The sequence below is a fragment of the Capsaspora owczarzaki genome (assembly GCF_000151315.2).
Source record: "Capsaspora owczarzaki ATCC 30864 unplaced genomic scaffold supercont2.2, whole genome shotgun sequence".
NCBI lineage: Eukaryota > Filasterea > Ministeriida > Capsasporidae > Capsaspora > Capsaspora owczarzaki.
In genome coordinates, this window is record NW_011887293.1 from 465,371 (window position 1) to 487,533 (window position 22,163).

General features: G+C 51.8%; 8 protein-coding genes across 8 annotated transcripts; 4 read left to right on the forward strand and 4 right to left on the reverse strand.

The window, feature by feature from the left end:
* Positions 1-35: 35 nt before the first annotated feature.
* On the forward strand, positions 36-3,453 carry CAOG_01322 (serine/threonine kinase 25). The gene is made up of 6 exons (XM_004349792.2): positions 36-67; positions 620-696; positions 1,349-1,556; positions 1,752-2,350; positions 2,471-2,797; positions 2,888-3,453. Exons 1-6 carry the CDS (start codon positions 59-61, stop codon positions 2,892-2,894), a joined length of 1,227 nt encoding a protein of 408 aa, XP_004349842.2. The 5' UTR covers positions 36-58; the 3' UTR covers positions 2,895-3,453.
* Positions 3,400-4,570, reverse strand: CAOG_01323 (hypothetical protein). Its single transcript, XM_004349793.2, has 5 exons — positions 4,354-4,570; positions 4,147-4,207; positions 3,895-3,987; positions 3,749-3,810; positions 3,400-3,618 (listed from the first exon to the last, which is right to left on the reverse strand). The coding sequence occupies exons 1-5, from the start codon at positions 4,527-4,529 to the stop codon at positions 3,447-3,449; spliced, it is 564 nt and encodes a 187-aa protein (XP_004349843.2). The 5' UTR covers positions 4,530-4,570; the 3' UTR covers positions 3,400-3,446.
* Positions 4,571-4,698: 128 nt separating this feature from the next.
* On the reverse strand, positions 4,699-7,872 carry CAOG_01324 (hypothetical protein). The gene is made up of 4 exons (XM_004349794.2): positions 6,420-7,872; positions 6,109-6,179; positions 5,790-5,897; positions 4,699-5,683 (listed from the first exon to the last, which is right to left on the reverse strand). The coding sequence occupies exons 1-4, from the start codon at positions 7,608-7,610 to the stop codon at positions 4,993-4,995; spliced, it is 2,061 nt and encodes a 686-aa protein (XP_004349844.1). The 5' UTR covers positions 7,611-7,872; the 3' UTR covers positions 4,699-4,992.
* A 1,448-nt stretch (positions 7,873-9,320) lies between these two features.
* Positions 9,321-12,904, forward strand: CAOG_01325 (succinate-CoA ligase). Its single transcript, XM_004349795.2, has 10 exons — positions 9,321-9,482; positions 10,469-10,640; positions 10,792-10,891; positions 11,030-11,120; positions 11,229-11,300; positions 11,414-11,516; positions 11,618-11,782; positions 11,893-12,054; positions 12,182-12,445; positions 12,565-12,904. Exons 1-10 carry the CDS (start codon positions 9,351-9,353, stop codon positions 12,726-12,728), a joined length of 1,425 nt encoding a protein of 474 aa, XP_004349845.1. The 5' UTR covers positions 9,321-9,350; the 3' UTR covers positions 12,729-12,904.
* A 30-nt stretch (positions 12,905-12,934) lies between these two features.
* On the reverse strand, positions 12,935-14,546 carry CAOG_01326 (defective in Cullin neddylation protein 1). Its single transcript, XM_004349796.2, has 6 exons — positions 14,521-14,546; positions 14,063-14,273; positions 13,790-13,958; positions 13,584-13,714; positions 13,366-13,448; positions 12,935-13,235 (listed from the first exon to the last, which is right to left on the reverse strand). The coding sequence occupies exons 1-6, from the start codon at positions 14,527-14,529 to the stop codon at positions 13,068-13,070; spliced, it is 771 nt and encodes a 256-aa protein (XP_004349846.1). The 5' UTR covers positions 14,530-14,546; the 3' UTR covers positions 12,935-13,067.
* A 305-nt stretch (positions 14,547-14,851) lies between these two features.
* On the forward strand, positions 14,852-16,394 carry CAOG_01327 (hypothetical protein). The gene is made up of 5 exons (XM_004349797.2): positions 14,852-14,922; positions 15,010-15,074; positions 15,205-15,432; positions 15,539-15,632; positions 15,738-16,394. The coding sequence occupies exons 1-5, from the start codon at positions 14,871-14,873 to the stop codon at positions 16,301-16,303; spliced, it is 1,005 nt and encodes a 334-aa protein (XP_004349847.1). The 5' UTR covers positions 14,852-14,870; the 3' UTR covers positions 16,304-16,394.
* A 665-nt stretch (positions 16,395-17,059) lies between these two features.
* Positions 17,060-18,733, reverse strand: CAOG_01328 (hypothetical protein). Its single transcript, XM_004349798.2, has 2 exons — positions 18,495-18,733; positions 17,060-18,208 (listed from the first exon to the last, which is right to left on the reverse strand). Exons 1-2 carry the CDS (start codon positions 18,573-18,575, stop codon positions 17,270-17,272), a joined length of 1,020 nt encoding a protein of 339 aa, XP_004349848.2. The 5' UTR covers positions 18,576-18,733; the 3' UTR covers positions 17,060-17,269.
* Positions 18,734-19,041: 308 nt separating this feature from the next.
* On the forward strand, positions 19,042-22,163 carry CAOG_01329 (hypothetical protein). Its single transcript, XM_004349799.2, has 2 exons — positions 19,042-19,268; positions 20,356-22,163. The coding sequence occupies exons 1-2, from the start codon at positions 19,190-19,192 to the stop codon at positions 22,149-22,151; spliced, it is 1,875 nt and encodes a 624-aa protein (XP_004349849.2). The 5' UTR covers positions 19,042-19,189; the 3' UTR covers positions 22,152-22,163.

The window sequence follows — 22,163 nt, forward strand, 5'->3', positions numbered from 1 at the left end:
TTCACGCAACAAAGAACATGACACCCGTTTCTCAGTCATCAAACACACTATTTCAACAATGTCGAAGGTCAGTGAAGCAAACAAAACAACAATCCAAAACAAAAAGTGTGAGCAAAAAAAAAAAAAAAAAAAAAAAAAAAGGGAGGGAGAGATCTACACCCCGCGCGTCTCCTTTCCGGTCTCGCCTTCGCCACCGCCCTGTGCGACAGTGGCGCAAGAAAAGCGGGCAACGTGGTGCGACGTGCCCGGGGGGGGGAGGCCAAGCCAGACAAGCGAGCACCAAGGAAAAGTGAAGGCACCAAAAAAAAAAAAAAAAAAAAAAAAAAAGTCGCGTTTTTGGGCGAAGTGTTAATGCGAGTTTGTGTTTTTGCTGTTTGGATGACGGACCATCCCGCGGGCATCCAGCGGCGGCTGGGCTCATTGGCATTGGGGTACACCGTTGCAGAGCTGCGCGGCTGTTTGCGCAGTCTGGCGCCTTCACTTCCCCTGCTTCAGTTGGAAACGACTCGGCTGGTTTTTTTTTATTTTTATTTTAAGCAACTGACTTTTTTTTTTTTTTTCGTTTTTTTTTTTTTTTGTAACTCACCTGATTGCCCATTTTTCTGCTTCGCTGAGACAGGGTGAGACAGATCCCGAGGTGCTCTACACCAAGATGGAGCGCATCGGCAAGGGCTCGTTCGGCGAGGTCTTCAAAGGGTAAGCCGCGGCCGCAAGCTCATGCAAAGAGTCGGAGGCAGTTGTTTGCAGAAAAAAAAAATCGACGCCCGTTTCTTTTGGATTCAAAAAAAAAAAAAAAGAAAAAAAAAAAAAAAGAAAGACAAACAGCACGGATGCGCGGGAGCTATCGTCGTGCAACCGGCTGCGTGCATGGGTGCATACCTGTGCCGTTGGGCACAGTTGCAGCTGGCAGACGTGTCCTTGAGCCCGCTGACCCCAACCCCTCTGCTGACGCTGCAGGTTTTGCTGGACGATTTTTTGTTTTTTGGGTTGTTGTGGCTCTTCTTTTTTATTTTATTTTTATTATTATTTTTTCGTTTTTTTTTTTTCGTTCTTTGGTGTTGTTTTTAGCTTTCGCACGCGCTGAATCATGACTTTGAGCAGTGCCCTGGTCCTTTACCGCTTGCTCTCTCTTTCTGCTGGGGTGCGTGCAACAGCCAACGCACGCGGCTGCGCACCACGCAGTGCCACAGACCCCGTCGCTTGCACGTTTCTGCATTCTCGGTGGACGGCGGACGCTGTCGTTGCGGTTTTTTTTTTCTTTTTTTTTTTTCAACCTGGTTTTTCGTGTCGTTTTTTTCGTGCTTTTGGTGGGCTCACAACTTGCCATCTGGCCTCGTGCTTGTGACAGCATCGACAACAAGTCTAAGCAAACAGTCGCCATCAAGATCATCAACCTCGAGGAGGCCGAGGACGAGATTGAGGACATTCAACAAGAAATCACAGTGCTCGCTCAATGTGACAGCCCCTATGTCACACGCTACTTTGGCTCGTACCTGAAGGGCAGCAAGCTGTGGATTCTGATGGAATATCTTGGCGGTGGCTCTGCCCTCGACTTGGTAAGGCACAAGAACAAGAAAAGAAAAGCAAACGAGAGAGAAAAAAAGAAAAGCGAAATGCAGCCCTCATTCCAACAAAGCATGCTCGTGACGCCCCTTCCTAATTCATTTCTCGTCTTGGCTTTGCCACGTCTTTGTTTGCTCCACCCGTTCTCATGTTGTCGTTTTGCGCTTCTGCTTGTGCTCGGTCGACAGATGAAGCCCGGTCCGTTCGACGAAGTTTACATTGCCATCATCCTCCGCGAGATTCTCAAGGGTCTCGAGTACCTGCACGAGGAAGGCAAAATCCACCGTGACATCAAGGCGGCCAACGTTCTGCTTTCCGAGAACGGTGATGTCAAGCTGGCAGATTTCGGTGTTGCTGGCCAAATTACAGAGACAATGACAAAGCGCACCACTTTTGTCGGCACCCCGTTCTGGATGGCGCCCGAGGTCATCAAGCAGTCCGCATACGACTTTAAGGCCGACATCTGGTCGCTGGGTATCACTGCCATCGAGCTTGTCAAGGGCGAGCCCCCGAACGCAGAGCTGCACCCCATGCGCGTGCTCTTCCTCATTCCCAAAAACCCACCGCCGACCCTCGAAGGCAACTACACCAAGCCTTTCAAGGAATTTGTGTCCATGTGCCTGAACAAGGACCCCGCCGACCGTCCCACCGCCAAAGAGCTGCTCAAGCACAAGTTTATCAAGGGCGCCAAGAAGACTTCCACGCTGGTCGAACTCGTCGATCGGTTTAAGAGGTGGCAAGCCGAGGGTGGTGATGATGGCAGCAGCTCTGATGGCTCGGACGACGAGTATGTAGAGGATGGCTTTTTCTGCCGTGGTTTTGTGTGTTGTTGAAAGGGAAGGGAGGGGGGGGGTCACTGTGGTTTTGTTGCAGCACACTCATCGTTCCACGGTTGTCTTGATGGCAGAAACGAGGATGGCGAAGAGGGCGACGGCAACTGGGACTTTGGCACCGTCAAGGCTGCCAAGAAGGGCACCGTCAAGCGAGCACCTGCCGCGGCTGGCGCAGCACCTTCTGCAGCGGCGCCTGCCGTCGCCGCTCCCCCGGCACCCGTCGTGTCACCATCGCTTGCCAAGAAGGTCGTTCCAGGATTGAACAAGGTGGAAAGCAGTCTCGAGGACAAGGCAATTGCCTCCCAAATCGCCCAAATCAAGAAGGCATTCGAAATGGCCGAGGCGTCGAATCCCGGTATCACTGACAAGATTGTCGCGCAACTGGTTGCACGAGTTCGAGCGTAAGCAGATTGTTTTTAATTGATTGGTTGTTCAAAGTGTGTTTGGCTTTTTGCTCAGCCGTTTGATTTTCGTCTGATTTTGTGGAGCAGAATTTAAAACGATCGGTCTCCTTCTCTTCGTTGGTTGACTGTTAGCCTCCCCTAACACGTCTTTGTACTCCTCTTTCCGTCACCCGTCATTACAAGCAAAAAAACAAAAATCTTCTCATCAAGCGAATCAAGCAAATCAACCAAAAAGTTTCTTCCCGCCTTGCCCCCCCCCCTTTTTTTTTTGTCGTCTCCTTTCTTCATCCGCTCTTCACCACACATCTTGTTTAGTTTGCATCCATGTTGTCATTTTCGTTGGGTGTTTAGGCGTTCGTTTTGGAGCGGACCGTCTTCTTTCGTCCTGGCCACTGTTTCTCGCCGCCGCCCCGGATGCATTTCGACTTCTTTTTGGTTTTTGTGCTTGATGCACAAGTACCTAAAAGCACGCTGAAAAGCAAAGGATGGCGGGCAGATATTCAATCCTTTTCCCTGGTTGGAAAAAAAAAAAACTGGGACTTTTTTTTTTTTTTTTTGTTTCTTCTCTTTCCTTCTGTTGTGTTTCTCCTTTTTGGTGTTTTTGTTTTGCATAGTTGATTCAACGTTTATACAATTAAAAAAACTATCACCGTAAGCTTGCGTGTTGAGCCCAATCAACATTCTGAAACTGGAGCACTGGTGGCAGAAATGCGCTTGGTGGTGCCATCAACTTGACTTGCCGGACGTGACTGTCGCGTCCATTATCGTGGTTGGCAGTGATGAACATGCGGAATAGGTTGCCATAGACGAGGTCCGTTCTGCAGGTGGACGAACATGGATGAGGCCAAAAGTGAAGTTCAGGAAAATGAGCTCCAGAATGTTAGATTCCCCTTCCCCCGCCTCCCCCCCCCCAAAAAAAAAACAACAGGCCCGTTCATGCTTACGTACCCTGCTGGTAGGGGAAAACATACCCACCCGTCTGGCTGGGTTACCGAAAGAATTGAGCACTCCTATACCACATCGAGCAGTCCGCGAACATGAAACATCAATGGTTGGCATGGCCGTGTGATTCCTCCCCCGTGTTGAATCAGTACCTCCAAGTCGAGTACGTTGGTGCCAACTGCCAACGTAATCTTGGACGGCGTGTAACTTTCATCGCTCTTGTAATTGAGGTAGAGCCAGACTTCCTGTCAAATTGACACGATTGAAAAGCAGCTTGAGTCAACAGTCCGAGATTGAGGTGGTTTGCTTTTCGCACAGTACCAACAATCTGCAGGGGTTTGTGCACGTATTGCACACAAAGAGTCGATTCGCAACGCGTTCCGTCAAGTGGATTTGAGGCGTACCTGAATGGCCATTCGCTTTTCAAACTGGACGGAGATGTGATGCGGTTGCTGCCCTTCCGATCTGGCGCAATCGACCAAGACAGTGTCCACACACACATCCACCACCAAGGTGAGTTCTACAGATCCACCACTTGTCCACTTGGAATAACGACGTTCGACATTTTGGCGCCAAAAAAGCCAATCATCCAGTTCCAAAGCGATACGCACTGCCAGTAGGTCGTTGGGGTGTTGTCGAGCATGGCTTGCATGCCGCATCCGTGCTTTGCAGAGGATACGCTCCACATGCCCAGGTGGTTGACGCAGCGGCGGGGCTTCTGGTCATGGTTTGGCGGCTCGGGCAGCTCGGCAACGGCCGCACTTGTGTTTCGAATGAAGCCATTCATGATTTTGTGAAACGTGAACTGAGACAAGGAATACAAAAACAAGGAATGAGCGAGCTCAGCTCAAAACATTTTGGGAATAAAGTAAATCTCAGCGCACTGAAAAACAAGAGACAGATAGAGGAAGAAGAACAGCAAACAAATCAAATGGAAAATAAAAATAAAAACAATACTGTAATTCAAAACAAAACTCTCAAAACACACACTGACACACAGAGCATACAAAATGAAGAATACAAGGCGACAGATAGTCAACAAATACATAAGAAGGAACAGAAAAGCAAAGGGAAGCAAATGAAGCAAAAGCACCAAACGCTTTCTGTCATGTGCCCGCCTGGGGACGAACGAAAGCAAAATGCCACCGCATCGATGTACTACAGCGTAGCAATCTATCAGATGACAGGAGGAGGAGGATGAAGGGGAGGTGGAGGAGGAGGAGCAGCAGCAGGAGCAGCAGAAGGGCCAATCACTTTGGGGCGGGTGGTGCCGTTGTCCGCGTCTGCATCTCCCGCAAGCGCCGTTGCTCAAGCATCAGCCGTCGTTCTTGCTCGATCAAAAGTCGCTCTTCGTGCTCTTCTTCCAGTTGGCGCTGCCGCCGTAGTCGCTCGCTCTCGTCCTCGAACTCGTCCTCGTCGTCGTCATCTCCAAAGCCATTGCTATTTCCACCATAGTTGCTCCGATCCAGTCCATGCGATACGGCGGTATTTTGGAGGCTGTTGGCGATCGAGGCCATCAGCGCAAAGTCGGCAGCGTTGGCGGCGTCGGCGTGAACAATAAGGTCGTCCGAAAACTCCGGCTCGTCCACCAGCTCGTCAGACGATGCAGCAGATGCAGCAGCAGATGCAGCAACAGCAGCAGCGGCGGCAGCGGCGACGGCGGCAGCCGCAGCGGCAGCCTCTTGTTGCAATCGCTGCTGTTGCTCGTGGTGCTGCTGGTAGGTTGGCGGCGGCTGCGAAAACATGGCGGCTGATGCCGCAGCTTCGGAGGTGATCTCGGGCAAGAATAGCGTGTTGACAACATGATCGACCGTGCTCTTGAGGGCAAACTCCTCGACGGTCAAATTTCGTCGGTTGCCCTCCTTCTGAGCAAAGTAAAAGTAGAGTTCAAGCGCCTTTGTTTCGAGCATGCGCCGTTCGGCTGCATAAAGCTCGCTTTCGCTACAGAGAGATGAAAACAAAAGCAAGAGCCACATCGGCTGTGAGCAAACATGTTGGGTTTGTCGTGTGAGGCATGGTTCAAATAGTATCCTTTTTTTTCTTTTACCGGAATTCTCGAATATTGCAGTTCATGTCGTCCACATATTCCGTCACTAGTAGTTGGAACTCTTCAATGACCTCTGGGGTGAGCTTGGCGAGCGGCGTAATGGCAGACCTGATCCAAAGTGTCGACGTGAGTCAGAGAGAGAATGCGTCGACGCGCAACCGTCATCTTTTCATATCAAATTTGCCTCCCTCCACTTGTCCACAAAATCTCATCTCATGGTCAGGTTGCCAAAAAACGAAAAACAAACAAACAAAAAAAAAACCTGATCGAAAAGAAGGTCTTTTTGGAAGCGCCAACAACAACAAGGTGAGGAACTTACGAGCCACTGCGCAGCTGAAGCGCTTCCTTTAGCGAAAGAGTAGCTCTTAGTTGCATTGGCAAGTCCGACGGCTGAAAACATAGCAGAAAAAAAAACCCCCATAAACATCAACGAGTGAGTAACAAAAAGGACAAAAGTTAGCACAGAATTACAAAGAAAGAAAAAAAAAAAAAGCCAATAAAATACAAAAGGTGTTTTTTTTTTTTTTTTTTTTTAAACAACGAAGGCCAGTGGAAACCCCTCGTCACACAGGACAGGGAATCAAGACCAAGCAACAAAGCAAACGAAAAAAAAAGCAGATGTGGCGGTACCTGTCGCTGGTGGCCGCGGCTGGTCTTGCGCTTGGGAGGGAGGGGCGGCGGCTGCGCTCCTCCTATGCTGTTGTTGAGGTCGTGCGGCTGCTGCTGCTGCTGCTGCTGCTGCTGCTGCTGCTGCTGCTGCTGCTGCTGCTGCTGCTGCTGAAGTTGCGCAAGATACTGCTGCTGCTCATCATGCAGCAGCTGCTGAAGCGACATGGACCCAGGAGCCCCAGCTCCAGGCGTAGCGCCAGCCGAGGCCGCTGCCTGCTGCTCGGCCATGGCGGCAAGCAGATGCGCTGGCGGGACCCACGGACCCTCAGGCAGCGACGCATTGGCACGCAGAAGTCCAGACTGCTGTGGGGCAGGCGTATGCGACCCAGTCCGACCACCGCCAACAACAGCAGCAGGGTGTTGCGGTTGTTGTTGTTGCTGCTGTTGGTTTGAACCAAAGTCATTTAGTGCGGAGCCTGCACCGACCGGGGGCGACCCCAATGCATTCCCACCCATGTAGGACTTTGGCGGCAATATTGGTGCGGGAGGGTGCTGGTCGGGACCGCCTGCTGGGGTTGCTGGAGCTCCGACAAGACCTGTTGCTGGGGACTGCACAAAGCCAGCGACTGTGCTGTTGCTGCTGCTTGCAGTCACGCTGGTATAGCTGGGTATGCTGTAAAAGTTGTTGCTACTGGTCGGAAGGCTCGACGAGCCGCTTGCCGTGAGTGTTGTTGTCGTTGTTGTTGGTGTTGTTGTAGTCGTCGTTGTGGTCTCATTCGAACTGGCTCGTCGCCTGGACGCGTCGCTGCTGCTGGCTATTCCGCCAGTGCCATGGCTGGCAGTGGCGGCGTGATTTGAGATGCTATTAATGTTACTGGCGCTACCGCTGGGGCTGCTGTTGGAGCTGTTGGCAAGACTCGAGCTGTTGCTGTTGCTGCTGCTGCTGCCACCGCTCGAGCTCAAATTGCTGTTGCTCCCGTTCGCGCTCCCACTCGCACTGTTGCTCGTGCTGTTTGCGCTGTGCGTGCTGCTTGTGCTGCCAGGGTGGCTGCGAGCGAGGAGTGCGTCTGGAAGAGCCATCCCTGCGAGCTCCGCTGCCAGGGCCGCCTCGTCGTCCCCATAGTACTGCTCCACCACATCGCAGGCGCCGTGCAGCCGGTCGTGCATCAGCTTGCCCTGGAACGAGTTGGACCTCGTTCTCATACGCGACATGGTCTTGCTGACAACAGTGGCAGAAAAGAGAGAGTAGTGGTTGTTGTTTGTGGATGAGCACAGAAAAGAAAGAAAGGCGAACTCCGAGAATGAGGTCGAGATTGGAAAAAGCAGCGGACGAAAGGCGAGGTGGACAGTGCAGATGTGTGTGTGTGTGTGTGGGGGGGGGGGTGTGGTGGGGTCGGGTTGAGACTTGCAACAGTCAAACAGAGCCCAGAAAGCGACTCGGGAGGATGAAGAAGAAGAAGAAGAAGAAGAAGAAGTTGGGCGAGATCAGAAACCGAAAGGAAAAAAAAAAAAAAAAAAAAAAAAAGGGACTGTGAGTGAATTGGAGGGTGAGTCAAGGGGTTGAGGATTGAGGAACACACTAAGAGATGTTGCATGGCAGAAGAAGAGGAAGGGGGTGAAGGTGGATGCGTCAACTACTAGAGTTGCTAGTGGAGCAAGCCAGCCAACCAACCAACCAACCACCAAAAAAAAAAAAAAAAAAAAAAAAAAAAAAAAAAAAAAAAGCGCGGGAGGCGGGCCGAGAACATGAAAAAAATCATTCAAGGTAAGGTCGAAACAACGGAGGAAATTGCTGGCTCAGACGCACAACACAGCTCGGGGGAATTAAAGCAATTGAATGGGAGTATCAGGGGAGAGCACGGAAGAGAGAGAGAGAGAGAGAGAGAGAGAGAGAGAGAGACAGGTTGGTCGACGCGTGGACGCAGGTTGCGAGGTTGGCGAATAATCAAAGTAGATCGAACCGCATCCTAATTTGGTGTTTGGTTTGGAGGATAACCAGCGCGCGCGCAATAAAAGCGGTAAAACGACAACGAGCGTCCTACTTGTCAGCGACAAGCGTCGAATGGGGGTGACGACGAATGGATGGCGAGAAGAAACACTTCTTGGGAACAACAATCAGATGAAAAATCTACCGCGAACCAAACGAGCTGTATTTGGCTTTATACGAAGCGAGGAAACATGTGTGCGTCGACAAATGCAAGTCCTGATAGACAGTGCAGCTGTACGGTACACCGAAAGCACGCAACAGCGGGTAAGCGATTGCCGGAAATTTGCGCGGCAATTTTGTGGCGCTCGTTGCGCGCGCATACTGTGCTTCACAAGGGAACAATAGACACTCCAGATCAAACTAGTAGTCATGTACATGTACTATTGAGTCAATGCAGCGATTGTCTAGCGCGACACACTGTGATCGAGTGATCTTTCAGTACAGCTGTTTTCGGCTCTCTTAAGGCTTTGAAAATGAATGAGAATTTCGGGAAGACGAAGGGGCGCACAATCACAATAAATCACTATAGTTTTTAATGACTTTTTAGTGGTAAGGGGGTGCATCACTTGATGTTGTGCCAGAAATTGCTATAACATAGATGTATTTTTCCAAAGCTCTTCGACAAGTCGAAATTCCGAAAAAGCAAGCAAACTCCAAAGACCAAAAGCAACAAACAATATTCTGGCAACCGTTTGCTTGTCCTTGTGGTTCAGTGCTTGTCATTTCGATGATCGCCTAAAATTCTAGATCTACCGCAGTTGGGTGTATGTATGACTCGTCACCATCTGAGCAACTGCATCGTTCTGGTTGTTGATGTCTTTGAGCATTTTTCCTCGTGGCAAGTTGTGATGTCGTTGCTGCGTGGTTTGTTCAGTACCTCCAACCCATTTTGCGTTCTCATCGCTTGTATTTATTTGCCACTCCTTTTTTTGTGTGTCCGTTTTTTTTTTCTTCTTCTTCTCAGAATGTTGAACGGCCTGCGACCTCTCGCTTCAGCGGCTGTCTCTGCAGCGGTTCAGCGACCGATGATCAAGCCTGCCTCGGCCCGCTCGTTCTCTGCGCTCGCCCTCCGCGGTGCCACCCGCCTCACCGTCCCTGTACGTCTGCTCTGTCACACGACAAAAACCACCTCCCCTTTGCTCGCCTGCCGCCGCTTTGAGGGCGAACAAAAAAGTCTTTGTGTTGAGATTTTGCGGTCGTCTTTTTTTTTTTCTTTTTTTTTTTTCCTTCCTGTGCGGTCGCCACAGAGTTGTTCTGTCCCCTCACATTGTGATTGAGACTGAGCGCAATTGGGGTGTCGGAGGTGGGGGAAGTCCGTGCTGGATAGCCGATCTGCTGGGCTTGCCATGCGCGGGAAGGCGCTGATCGCGGCTGGTACTGTAACGGCAGCACGGAAGTCGAAGAAAGCAAAAAAAAAAAAAAAAAAAAAAAAACTATAAAAAAATGTAAAAGTATATTTTATACGCGGCTCCACTGTTCCGCGCTACCTTTTGCTATCCGCGGGCGCTCGGTTTGATGGAGCCGAAAACACGTTTTTCCCATTTTTTCCCATTTTTCCGTGGTTTTTTTTTTCCGTTTTGGCTCGCATGAGCTGATCTCTGCTTGTTCAGCGACGAGCAGCCTCACCCCCGGCAATCCACAACCGTCACATCATGCCATTGCCGTCCGTCCACCGTGTCGCTGCCCTCTCAGTCTGATTCTGATCGCCAAAGGTCAAAACCAACAAAAATAACAACAAAACATAAAAACATAAAAACCAACAAAAAAAAAAAAAAACCACGACCTGTGTGATCAGCTCATTGGCCAGGCGTGATGAGGCCACTCTATCGTCACGATGATGCCGACGTGGAAAGAGGTTGGTCTTACCTTTGCCTCGATTCGATATGGAGCGAAACGCTCGGTGGGAAGCTGGGAAGAAGGGGGGAAAAACGAAGGGAGGCTGCACTGGGGGAAGAAGATGAACAGTCAACACGAGATTCAATCCTCGCGATCGATCGACCGCTTGCTTCGCTTGCACAAGGACAAAGTCTGAAAAACTCACCTTCATGCCGCAACTTGCTTGGACTGTTGACACATCACGCAGAAGGCCGCTGTCGCCGCGTCGGCCTCTCAGATCGCTGCCCAGCAGCCCAAGCGCTTCCTGTCGCTGCACGAGTACCTGAGCATGGACATTCTCCAACAGAACGGCATTGCCACACCGAAGGGCCGTGTCGCCAAGACCCCCGAGGAAGCCGAGCAGGTTGCTGCCGAGCTTGGTACGTTCATTCAGTTTCCACTCCAATAGCAAGCGCTTCTGGGTTTGTTTTTTTTGGTTTTTTCGTTGCGCTTGCAGTTGCTTGCGGTGGCATCTGTTGGAGGCTTCCTCGGGATGCTGACACAACCCTTCTGTTTGGCTTGTGCGTGCAGGTACCGAGGACATTGTCATCAAGGCTCAGGTTTTGGCTGGCGGCCGCGGCAAGGGCACCTTCCAGAACGGCCTCAAAGGCGGTGTTCGCACCATTTACTCGTATGTGGGAGCTGTTTTGCCGGTGGTGGTGGCGGTGGTGGTGTTGTGTGCTGTGTCTGTTTGAAGGGATTCCGCTGACTTTTCGTTTGGCTCTTTTTTTTTTTGTTTTTTTTTTTTGTTCCCTTTTTGGCGTACCAGACCCGCAGAGGCTCGCATGTACGCTGAGCGCATGATCGGTCAACGACTTGTGACCAAGCAGACTGGCGCGGAGGGCCGAGTGTGCAACGAAGTAAGCCGCAGACCGGCGTTGGAGACAAGACACACACACACACACAAACACAAACACACACACAAAAAAAAAGGAACATCCTCGCTCACCTCTGTCTAAACCTCTCAGGTCTATATTTGCGAGCGTCTCTATGCTCGACGGGAATACTACTTTGCCATTCTTATGGATCGCGCGACAGCTGTAGGTGGTTTGTGATTTGATTCACCGTTTGGATTTTGCGCCATTCTGCCATTCTTTGCTTCTTCTTGTCTGGCCACAATCCTCACCCCCACCCCTTCTCGTCGTGGTTCCAGGGTCCTCTGCTTGTCGGCAGCTCGCAAGGTGGTGTCGATATCGAGACGGTCGCTCACGAAAACCCTGACGCGATTGTCAAGCAAGCAATCGACATTAACAAGGGTAAACGCTCTTCCATCAACTATGTTGCGACGCTTCCTTTTTTCTGCTTTCTCTGTCGTTCGAATGCCAACACTTTAAAATTCCTTGTCGCCTTGTTCCAGGTCTGTCTGAGGCAGAGGCCATCAAATTCGCAACTCTCATGGGCTTCTCGCCATCTTGCGTTCGCGACGCCGCCGAAAACATCATCCGCTTGTACAATGTCTTTATCAAGTACGATTCGACCATGGTTGAGATCAACCCCATGGCTGAAGTCTCAAGTGGCAAGGGTAAGGCGTTCGATTTGATTCAAGAGCGCATGTTTTCCGTGAAATTCATCTCACCGACCGCTTTCGTCCTTTTCCCCCCCCCTTTTTTTTTGGCTTGCCCTCCCCTCCAGTCATCTGCATGGATGCCAAGCTGAACTTTGACGATAACGCTGCTTTCCGTCAAAAGGAGGTGTTTGCTCGTCGCGATTACTCGCAAGAGGACGAGCGTGAGGTTCGCGCCGCCCAGGCCGATCTGAACTACATTGGCCTTGATGGCTCCATTGGCTGCCTTGGTACGTTGCTTCTGCATGGCTTGATTCTGCAGATGGCGCTTCGGGGGTCTAACTGCTCTCTTTTTTTTTTTTTTCTTTTTTTTTTTGTTTTTTTTTTTTTTTGCTCCACCCTCCTGCTCACCCACAGTCAACGGTGCCGGTCTTGCTATGGCTACCCTTGACATCATCAAGCTGCACGGCGGCAACCCTGCCAACTTCCTTGACGTCGGTGGCGGTGCTACTGCCCAGCAGGTGACCGAGGCTTTCAAGATTATCTCATCCGACCCGAAGGTCACTGCGATTCTCGTCAACATTTTCGGTGGCATCATGCGATGCGACATTATCGCCCAAGGCATCATTGCTGCCGCTTCGACTCTTGACTTGAGGATTCCCCTGATTGTTCGTCTTCAAGGTACAGCAGACTCGTTTGCTTTTACTTTGTCCTTCATTGTTCTTCTTGCTTTGAATCTCGCTCACCACACCCACTTTGCACCATCCTGATCGTTGCCACTTTTCCCTCTCATTCTTCAGGCACTCGTGTGAATGAGGCTAAGGAACTCATCGACAAGAGCGGGTTGCGAATCATGCTTCTGAACAACCTTGACGAGGCTGCCAAGCGCGCCGTCCAGGTGTCTCAGATTGTCACGCTTGCCAAGTCCGCCTCGGTCGGTGTCAAGTTTGAGCTTCCCATTTAAAGCAGACGTCCAATAGCGAGACCTGACGACCTGCCGTTTGGATTTTTTTGCCATGTATCGATTCTTTCATTTTTTTTTTCTTGCACGGATTTTTCCATTACTTTTTTTTTGTTTGTGTGTGTATGTGGGCAAGTTGACTTGCCTGTCGTTCGTCCAATATACCTGTGAAAAACGAGCAATGCAGTTTCCACGCTCTTTGCCCACAATACCGGCAGTAGGATTTTTATGAAACAAAGAAACAACACCAACGGACTCAAAAACACACACACAGCAAAACGCAAAACGCAACAATGGGAAGAAGGAGAGCCAGTCTCGTTCAAATCAATCTTGTCGTGGTTGTTACACTGCCGATTGCTTCAGCTCTGTCTGGGCATACTCGACAAATTCATCAATTAGCACGGGCCAAGCGCCTTCAGAGTCATAGTTGCTCATGGTGTCGTTGATGGTCGAGGCAAAATCGAGCAAGAGATTCCAGGTGTCCTTCGAGATGGTTCGGCTGTGATTTTCCTGAGATTCCGAAAGGGAGAGAGGCCATCAATGAGCATTTGGGGTTTGCACACCACGGCTCTCATCTTTAGTTTTCCCCAAAAGACAATTTGCATGAAATCCAGCACTCTCCCCAAAACGTCGCACGTACTTTCAAGAACGTGCACCACAGACTCAAGAACTTGAATCGACCTTCGAGGACGAGTTGCCACAGCGCGATTGCCGAGTCGAGGGCTGCCAAAGCGAAAGGGGGGGGGGGAAGCAAATCACCGACAGGAGGACCGATCAAAGTAAGCAACGCGCCGAAAAAAAAAAAAAAAAAAAAAAAAAAAAAAAAGAGGCCTGAGAGTCGCGAGTCTTATCACCTACCGAGGCCTTTTTGAGTTGGATCGCGTCCAAAGTTAAACGTGTAGATGTAGAGGTCTCGGAAGCTAAACTCGTTGTCGAGCACAGCACGCAGAGCGGGGAACTGTTCCTTCAGCTTCTCGGGAGTGTCGACGCTGACAAAAGACAGTCAACAACAGTGAGTCGACGAGTCAGATTGCACCCTGGCGTTCAAAAAGAAAACCCCATACCCAATGTTCGTTAGCCCCGTTGTAAACTCTGCTCGGGTAAAGTAGCCCATCGTAGCCGCATTCAGCTTCCACGCAATGATGAGCATGAGAATGTTGGACGGGTCAATCTCCAAGTCTTCGCAGAACTTTTCCATGCCAGCGGGACCAATGACGTCCTCCGTTGGGTCGTCTAACACCAAAGCACGCATTCCCATGTCAGCAACCGAAACCCCCCCCCCCCGACTTTGCAATTCGATCTCTGTGGGCCGATTGAAGCGAGAACGGAACACTCACCCTTGTACTTTTCAAAGAAGGCGGCGAGCTTCTTGTCGTCGACGCGCGGCGCCTTTTGCTTGCGAGCCTCGGGGCTGTTGTAGAATGCATCGAGGGCAGGCTCGAGCTTCCAGCTGGCGCGCTCCAGGAACTGAATCGCAATGGCTTCCGAGACGAGCGCGAGCGACATGAACCGCCCGACGGCGTCCTTTTGCGCTGTCTTGAGCTTGCTCTGGGTTTGTGGGGAATGCGAGCCAAGCAAAGTCAGTTCACCAACAAACATTGGCTGCATCGACGAGATGGGGGGGGGGAAGCAGACACTGACGAGCAGGGGGGGGGGGAAAAGTGAAACAGCGATCTCGCTCTTTCGTTGTCCTTTGCGACGTGAATCATGAAGGATCAACATTCAACAGTGTCAACATCATCGATCGACATCGTGGTAGTAGCAGTAGCAAGAGCGCTTGCGCCAGTGCTCTTACAGTGAACATTGTAGCTGAGATCAACAAAAGAAAAAAGAGTGGAAGAAATCTGAGAAATCTGAGAAAGATGAAATTGCTGAGAAAAGATGACACATATGAGAACTGTAATAAATATGAGGTCGATGGGGGGGGTAGTGCTCCAGTGCTTGTTTACCTTGTTCAATGGCAAAGTTTCTCAGCGGCGCTCCATTTCGGTCTCGTCCTCTTGCTCCAATGAATGCCAGATTTCAGTTGCTGCTTTTTCTCTACTTTGATTTCGTTCTACTTGAGGTGGTCGGCGAGCTGCTGGGATTGGATGCTTTCTGATTTTGCGCCAGCACCCTTGTCTCAGTCTTTTATGCTTGTTTTGGATGGGTGTATTTGAGACTGGACTTGGCGTTGCTGCCATCGTATACTTTCTCCGTAAGTTGAAGCAAGCCACCTGTAATTTGCCCCCTGTAGTTACACTTGTCTCACCGCAAGTTCATGTCTTGCTGTTTGTCTGAGCAGGTCCGAAGGGCTCGAGCACAATCGCATACCTGTTTGGAAATGGCCTCGGCAAGGGCGTTGGCTTGGTGAGTGACCGAGCACTATTCAGCATGAGCATGGTTGCTTTTTGCAGCCAACAGAGCAGTGGTGAATGCATCGCTGTGTCGTAGTCGGAGCAGAGGACTGAAGCGCGCGTGTTGCTTGACTGTTTCACAGATTCGTCGCGCTCGAACCACCATCGAAGCAGTCGCCAAGGAGACAAAGGCAGCCAACAAGGACACGTCCAACGCAGATGGCGCGGGCGGCGTCGTGGGCGCGACTGCTGGAGCGAGCTCGGGCGTCATGGCGGCGCTCACTGCGGGCGCGCGCGCGACGCTGAACAATCCGCTGACGCCAGCCGTGGCACCTCCACAGCCGATTCCAGAGGATGCAGATTGGTCTACGGTACGCGAGCGGATGCGGGATTTTTTGTGAGGTTTGGCAATGCAGGTGTGAATCGCTCAACTCAATGTTTGTGACGATTCTTGCTTCAACAAACAAACCCTGGCAGCTCTGGTGGGAGTTCAACCGTATTCGGTATGAAATTCGCTTCGAAAGCATGTTTCGAAGCCCGACATTTATGGCACGTCGCGCGCTGGGCATGGGTAAGCAATGATGCGTGCGATTTTTTGGGGGGTTTTCGGCTTTCTCCTCTTTTGTGCAATTTTATTCGAAACCTAACCGTGGGTGTTGGTGCTGTTGTCGTCTAGATGCTATGGCACAAACACCGTCGAGTTTGTCTGCTGCAAGTCCAACAGGCACTGCAAACCCCGCGTCAGGACCACCCGGCAACCACAGTTACACTTCATCATCGCTCCACGGCGCTGGACCAGCGCAAGAGTCCGACTATGAGTTTGGTCCACCTGCAAATGTTACTCAGCCACCTAGCACTCCTGTGACCTCCTTCGCACAACAACAGCAACAACAGCAGGTCCAACCATCTGCCCAAATTCCACCTGCACTGTCCCGCAATCCGACTCCATCCGCGACTCCATCCGCGACTCCATCCGCGACTACCGCCGTGACGACAGCACCGACATGGACTGCAAAGCAGCTTTCAGACGTGAACGCGGCAGATCGCTTGGCTCTGTTCAGCGGACACTCACCTCTGAACGTCAAAGTGCACTCTGACCAGCAGCGAGGAGGCGCCGACATTGTTGCAGGCTTTCTGACAGAGCGGTCGCTAACCCTACGCAAGCGCGAGCTCATGGAGCAAGAGCGGCGGCGAGTGGAAGCAGAGAATGCTTCAAGACCCAACCATCAAAACACCGTTTGAGTCGTACCCGGACCCTCGTCTCCAACTCTGTTCATGCTATTTATTTTATTCTTGTCGAAAATGTATTCATTATATGTACCTTATACCGCTCTGAGCAGAGCAGAGCCCCTGCTTCAGTCTTCAATCCTTCTGCACTGCTCTCTTCATCATGCATTCGCTCGTCCTGCACTCCATCCTCGAGCTGTACCGCAGCCTCACTCAGCAGCTCTCTCAACTGGTTCGCAAAGAGGCTCGCGAGGACTTGCTGATTGGCGGCGAGCGCTTCTACCTGCTGCAGGTCCGACCTGTGCCGCCACTCGTGCCAATGCCAGCAGCAGCTCAGCAAAGAGCGAGATGATCTGGGCCTGTCCCCTCCAACCAACAAGCTCAAGCTCAAGCGAGAACATGCTTTGGATCTGAGAATCTCAGTTCGTTAGAGTTCTGAGCAACGAGGGGTTTCCAAAGCCTCAAGTTTGCCTCAACCATCCCACTCCACACACGACCTGCTGGACATTTTTGACCGACTTCAACGTTGGAAGGAACTTGCTGTTCAAGATGATCTTTGATCAAGTCAATGCATTGAGTGGATCTGAAGCGATGGGCGATCCCGGAAAACAATTCCATCACGGCGCCGGATTTTACCAATCGTCTCTCTCCAAGGAACGAAATGGCAAGACAGGCTCTCAAGTGAACTTGCAGAATCACTGTATGCTGAAGTGTCATGAAAGGATTGGGCAAAACAAACAAAAATCTGAATCAAGCTTGGACGATGCAAAAAACCAAATCATTCGACTTTCATTCAAAACCGAGCACAAATCACACACACACACACACAATCGCACACTCACATGCAAAGCAAACAAAGAAAATCACAAAGGGTATCAATATATCGCAGTAGGGTGGTTGGAACAGACAGCAATCGTACCAAAAGCACAAAATCAACAAATCCAGCAAGCATCAAGTCATGGGGGAGTCGGCTCGTTTGAACTAGCCCTCGGTCGCTAGCTTGGTCAATTCGTACACAAAGAATGTGACAGCGTTAACAGGGAAGGCGCGAAAGACAGTCGCCGAGAGACCTCGCGTGAAGCCTCGCCAGCCTTCGTGCTGGAGGATCTTGGAGGTACAATCTGCGATTCCGGCGTACTGCCGCTGGGCTTGCGGGCGAGCACTCTGGGCCTGCAGTCGCGATTTAATGACGTCGAGCGGGTAGATGGACACCCAGGCAACGGTGCCGGCGACACCGCCGCCCACAAGCGAATCGATTGCAGCCGGGGAGGTCACGAAGCGATACCAATGACTGGATGTGTCCGCGCTCGTTGGCAATTGTCCACTAAGAGTGCTGTAGTTGTTGCTGGCGTCGACATTTGCATTTCCGAGCGCCAAAGAAGAGGACGACAAGGAGGAGGAGGAAGAAGCAGAAGAAGCTGCTGCAGCAGAGACAGAAGCGGGCGCTTGTCTCCGGCTTGCTAGCCAGCGAGCGCACCATTCGTAACAGGCATAGTACAAGCCGTAGCTCGGGACATCGCGGATGAGCGTGATTGGCAGACCCGTGTACAATGCCAAGACACCTTCCGAGGCGACAATGCGGTTGGCGTGCTCCAGCGCGCTCAGCGAACGCCCCGTGGCGACCTGCTGCCTGCACTTGATGAGCTCGATGGGCGTCGTGAGGACGCAGGCGGCAGCACCGCCGTAAGCGCCTGCCAGGTACACGAGCGGCAGAGGCAGCGTCGCGTCGTTCGGCCGTCCCGCCAGCGCCGCGAGTGAGCTCTTGGCGTTGCCGTAGACGCCAAACAGCAGGCAGTTGACGCCGGCGATGCCAGCGAGCGGCGGGACCAGGCCGCGGTACAGCCCGAGCACTCCTTCGTTTGACAGCGTGCGGCTCAGCGTCGCAAAGAAGCCCACGGACTTGGACGTCTGCAGCCGAACCTGTGATCAAAGGTTTCCAAGTTGGGGTCGGGGGGTGGGGGGTAGGGTGGGGGTGAGCGAACGGAACGGGACAGCAACCGAACACAAGAACCACAAGACCACAGGACGCCAAGGTGCCCGGCGGGTGAGTGCCGCTGAGTGCCGCTCAAAGCCCACGCCGCGGTACTTTGACGCTGAGCACGGTGCAAGCGTTGGTGGTCGGAGGGAGTTCGAGGACGAAGGGTCAAGAACTCGGTCTGTCGGGTGATTCGATCACAACGAACAAAGCACGAGGAAACAGACTTACGCGAATAGTGTCCAGCGGCTGGCCAACAGCAATGCCAGCGCCGCCGCCGAGCGTGCCGGCAACAAACTCGCTCGTGTTCATTGGAAAAAACTCTTGGAAGTGGGGGGGGGAGAGTTTAACAATGACGAATCAACAACAGCGGGATTGGCAGAAGAGTGGGGTCGGGTCGGGTCGGCTCAAACGGAAAACGAAGGAAGAAAAAAAAGCCGCAAAATGCAATGAAAACACACAGCTCGGAGAGAGAACGACTGAGGCGTTGCGTTGCTTTGATTCAATGGGGATTGCATAGATGAGCTGATATTGCAATTATTGTTGAAGACGAGGACGAGTCAATGGAAGGGGTGGGGGGGGGGAGAAGAGCGTTCGGCGTTGAATAGTGAATTGAAGACTTTCCTCACCCCACACTCCACCACCACCGTAACCCCCAACTCTCCAATCCCCCCGCGCCTTTGCCGCGGCAACCTTGGACTCCAATTTCACTCGTACATTGCTTTTCTATATTCATCTCTGATCATAACAGTACCCCTGAGTCACCCCTCTTTTTTTGTTTCCTAAGCCCTGCAAAACAAAAAAAAAAAAAAACCGTCCCTGCTTTCCTTCCTTCAAAGCACTTCCTTTTTCAACGCGGACTCCAACCCCGCAACCCCACAACCCCGCACCTTCCCCCCGCAACCCCCAACCCCACCAGAAACACCATGCGCACCTGGCGTTCTGCGCTGTGCGGCCTTGCGCTGGTCCTCCTCGTTGTGGGCGCGGTCCAGGCCGACGACCGAGGTACTTTTTGGTTGCCGTTTTTGCCCCCTTCCGACTCCGACTCCTCTGCCTTCGAGTCAGCTCGTTCCCCCACCATCAGCGGGGGTTTGCCCTCCCCCAAGCAACAGCAGCAGCAGTAGCAGCAGCAGCGAACAAAACGGCGAAAGCGAGAGCCAGACAATCTAAATATTACAAAAAAAAAAAAAAAGACGGAAAAAAAAAAGAGGTCATGCATTTTCATTCTGGATGATTCGATGCCCTCCTCTCGGGGGGTGGGGGGCATTGAAGCAAGATGGAGGGACGCGTGTTTACGATAACGGACGCACGGCACAGACCCCTCCCCCCTTGGCTCGTTGTTTGTGATGATTGGCGAGCAAATTCAGCAAACGAAACGAATCCATCCAAAAAAAAAAAAAAAAAAAAAAGCCGCCAGTTTTATTCTTTATTATTAGATCTTTTTTCTTTGGGCGTGTGGAACAGCGTCTGTGCCGTGCTGCTGGGCGTTGGACGCATCGCAGCGCCACTCCGCGGACGGCGGCGCACACACAGACATGCCAGTCATGCGGTGCACTTGCAGCTGCGGCGTGGACGGTCGCAGGCACGCCACACGGCCGCTGTGGGAAATCGCGCATCCAACAATAAAAAGAAATAAAAATAAAAAAAAAGCGCCGACCTTTTTTTTTTTTTTTTTTTTTTTGGTGGGTTTTCATTTTGTTTTTGGACTTTTTAACCCAAACTTCTGGGATACGAATTGTTCACTGATTGTTCCAAGCATTTGGTGGTTGCGTTCGGTCACCCCGCTTACGACACGCATCGAACAAACCTTTTTTTTTTTTCGGCTTTCTTTCCCCCTCCATCTTTGCGTTCGTGCTCATGTATTTCAGTGGCATTATTTGGAGATACGTTGAGAATGGGCGATCGAATTGAGGAAGACGGGAAATAATTCGCCTGCTGCATTGTTTTTGTTTACTTTCGTTCTTGCTCCACACCTTGTGTCCTTGCTCTTGTCCGATGCCTGTGATCAACTGCCACGTTGCAATCGCCACCATTGCTCGGTTGCTTTCATTCTCTAACTTATTCCCTCTTCCCTCCCCTTTACTCCATCCAGATGGCGACCGCCCCGAGCCAACGGTCATGCCGTTCTTTTCTGGCTATTACGGCGGCCAGTACAACCCTGGTCTGGTCGAAATGGTCGTGGATGTCGACTTTGCCCACTATCAGCTCGTCAAGGACGAGTTTGAGGAGCGCATGCACTCTGTCTTCCGTGATCCGTCCCCAAACACGAACAGCGAGATTAAGATTTTGTTTGCGGACGAGCTCGACATTGCGCACTACGCGATCGTGAACTCGGACAACCTGCTCAACCCGTGGCCTTCGCGGCCAGACCCGGACCACAAGCCAACGAACGCACCGCATCAACCGGCCTTGGGAGATCAACCGTCGAACGGGCCCGCTTCTTCCTCGGCTCCTGCCGTCAGTGCAAGTGCAAACTCGACCGTGCACTTGGGCACCGTGCTGCACTTTGTTGTGCTTCAGGACTCGGTGATGCAGCACGCCACCATCACTATCGCCACCATTGTCTCGGAGAACGTGGCTGGTCGGCTTGACGGCTCGCTCGGCTACCCGGTTGTCGCCGCCAGCCAGCTGTTCAATTCGGCCGCGACGCATCCTTCCAACGGGACAATGTGGTTTATTTACGTTGTCGGCGGCGTTGGCGTGCTCGTTGTGGCATTGGCTGTTGTCGGCATCCGCCATCGTCGTGCGGTCGTCGTCCACAACAAAAACCTTGCGGAGGCCATTCGCGCACGCTTGGCCGAGCAGGCGAACGCCGCTGGCGCGGTTGAGATGCAGGAAGTGAACTGGAGCGATTTTGATCTCCCGCCACCCAACTCGACGGGTCCGATCATGCTTTCCGACCTTTCCCAGGCCCCGACGTCGACAGTCTCGGCGCCCCTGTCCACTATTCCTTCGGTGGTTACAACAACCGCAACGACCGACTTTTCGCAGTTGGGACTGGACAGCTTGCAGCTCGACCCTTCGTTGTTTGATGATTCCCTCAGCACTGCCAATCTGGATGAGATGCTCATGACGATGCTTGCTCCCGACACGCCCTCTGTGCTTGCCACTCAGCAGCAACAACAGCAGCAACAGCAGCAACAACAACAAACGAATCAGTTGAATCTCCTCTATGCTCAGCAACGACTGCAACAACAGCATCAACATCAGCAGCAGCATCAACAGCAGCAACAACAACAACAGCAACAGCAAGAACAACTCGCGCTTGAGCAACAATTATTGGAACAAGCATTGCAGATACCGATGGACGAGCAGTTGGAGGCCGCATTGAGTGGCGCATCATTGCAACCAGAAGTTTCAGCTCCATTGCAATCGGACGCAACGACGCTTCAAATGGAAATGCTGAATGCTCGCCGACAGCAATGCATTGAGCAGTTGATGGCCCTCAACCAAATGCGAGAACTTTTGCAACGTAACACCGCTGCTGCCAGCTTGCAGGCTAGCCGAGAACAACAGCAATTGCAACAACAGCAGCAATTACAACAACAATTGCAACAACAATTACAGCACCAACAACTACAGCAACAATTGCAGCAGCAGCAGCAACAACAATTGCAACATCAGCAATTGCAAAAGCATCAGCAAATCCAAACACAGCTCGAGCAACAACAGAACTTGCTACGCGCACAGCAGGTTGTCGAGCAGCATCTTTTTGCCCAGCAACAAGCCACCGTGGCCCCTGCACGTGCTCCATCCAACCTCTATGTGGTGGAGCATGCTGGCGCTGCTGCGCCGATTGTAGAACACACGGTTGTGACGTTGTCGGCACCCCACCACCACCACCACGGCCACCACGCCAAGCAATCGCCGCAGTCGCTTTCCTCTTGAGACTGTGCCATC

Excerpts from the sequence above, each read along its gene's own strand:
- CAOG_01322 (XM_004349792.2), top strand. Across the intron at positions 697-1,348 it reads TTCGGCGAGGTCTTCAAAGG|CATCGACAACAAGTCTAAGC; the intron begins GTAAGCCGCGGC and ends TGCTTGTGACAG. Across the intron at positions 2,351-2,470 it reads TCTGATGGCTCGGACGACGA|AAACGAGGATGGCGAAGAGG; the intron begins GTATGTAGAGGA and ends TCTTGATGGCAG.
- CAOG_01323 (XM_004349793.2), bottom strand. The coding sequence starts at position 4,529 with ATGAATGGCTTCATTCGAAACACAAGTGCGGCCGTTGCCGAGCTGCCC. Across the intron at positions 4,208-4,353 it reads ACCCCAACGACCTACTGGCA|ATCGGAAGGGCAGCAACCGC; the intron begins GTGCGTATCGCT and ends CGATTGCGCCAG. Across the intron at positions 3,619-3,748 it reads TGTTTTCCCCTACCAGCAGG|AACGGACCTCGTCTATGGCA; the intron begins GTACGTAAGCAT and ends GTCCACCTGCAG.
- CAOG_01324 (XM_004349794.2), bottom strand. The coding sequence starts at position 7,610 with ATGTCGCGTATGAGAACGAGGTCCAACTCGTTCCAGGGCAAGCTGATG. Across the intron at positions 6,180-6,419 it reads GCCGCGGCCACCAGCGACAG|CCGTCGGACTTGCCAATGCA; the intron begins GTACCGCCACAT and ends CTATGTTTTCAG. Across the intron at positions 5,898-6,108 it reads CTTCAGCTGCGCAGTGGCTC|GTCTGCCATTACGCCGCTCG; the intron begins GTAAGTTCCTCA and ends ACTTTGGATCAG.
- CAOG_01325 (XM_004349795.2), top strand. The coding sequence starts at position 9,351 with ATGTTGAACGGCCTGCGACCTCTCGCTTCAGCGGCTGTCTCTGCAGCG. Across the intron at positions 9,483-10,468 it reads CCACCCGCCTCACCGTCCCT|AAGGCCGCTGTCGCCGCGTC; the intron begins GTACGTCTGCTC and ends CACATCACGCAG. Across the intron at positions 10,892-11,029 it reads GGTGTTCGCACCATTTACTC|ACCCGCAGAGGCTCGCATGT; the intron begins GTATGTGGGAGC and ends TTGGCGTACCAG.
- CAOG_01326 (XM_004349796.2), bottom strand. Across the intron at positions 13,959-14,062 it reads CTTCTTTGAAAAGTACAAGG|ACGACCCAACGGAGGACGTC; the intron begins GTGAGTGTTCCG and ends CTTTGGTGTTAG. Across the intron at positions 13,236-13,365 it reads TGTGGTGCACGTTCTTGAAA|GAAAATCACAGCCGAACCAT; the intron begins GTACGTGCGACG and ends TCGGAATCTCAG.
- CAOG_01327 (XM_004349797.2), top strand. The coding sequence starts at position 14,871 with ATGGGTGTATTTGAGACTGGACTTGGCGTTGCTGCCATCGTATACTTT. Across the intron at positions 15,433-15,538 it reads AGGATGCAGATTGGTCTACG|CTCTGGTGGGAGTTCAACCG; the intron begins GTACGCGAGCGG and ends AAACCCTGGCAG. Across the intron at positions 15,633-15,737 it reads ACGTCGCGCGCTGGGCATGG|ATGCTATGGCACAAACACCG; the intron begins GTAAGCAATGAT and ends GTTGTCGTCTAG.
- CAOG_01328 (XM_004349798.2), bottom strand. The coding sequence starts at position 18,575 with ATGAACACGAGCGAGTTTGTTGCCGGCACGCTCGGCGGCGGCGCTGGC. Across the intron at positions 18,209-18,494 it reads AGCCGCTGGACACTATTCGC|GTTCGGCTGCAGACGTCCAA; the intron begins GTAAGTCTGTTT and ends CTTTGATCACAG.
- CAOG_01329 (XM_004349799.2), top strand. The coding sequence starts at position 19,190 with ATGCGCACCTGGCGTTCTGCGCTGTGCGGCCTTGCGCTGGTCCTCCTC. Across the intron at positions 19,269-20,355 it reads GGTCCAGGCCGACGACCGAG|ATGGCGACCGCCCCGAGCCA; the intron begins GTACTTTTTGGT and ends TACTCCATCCAG.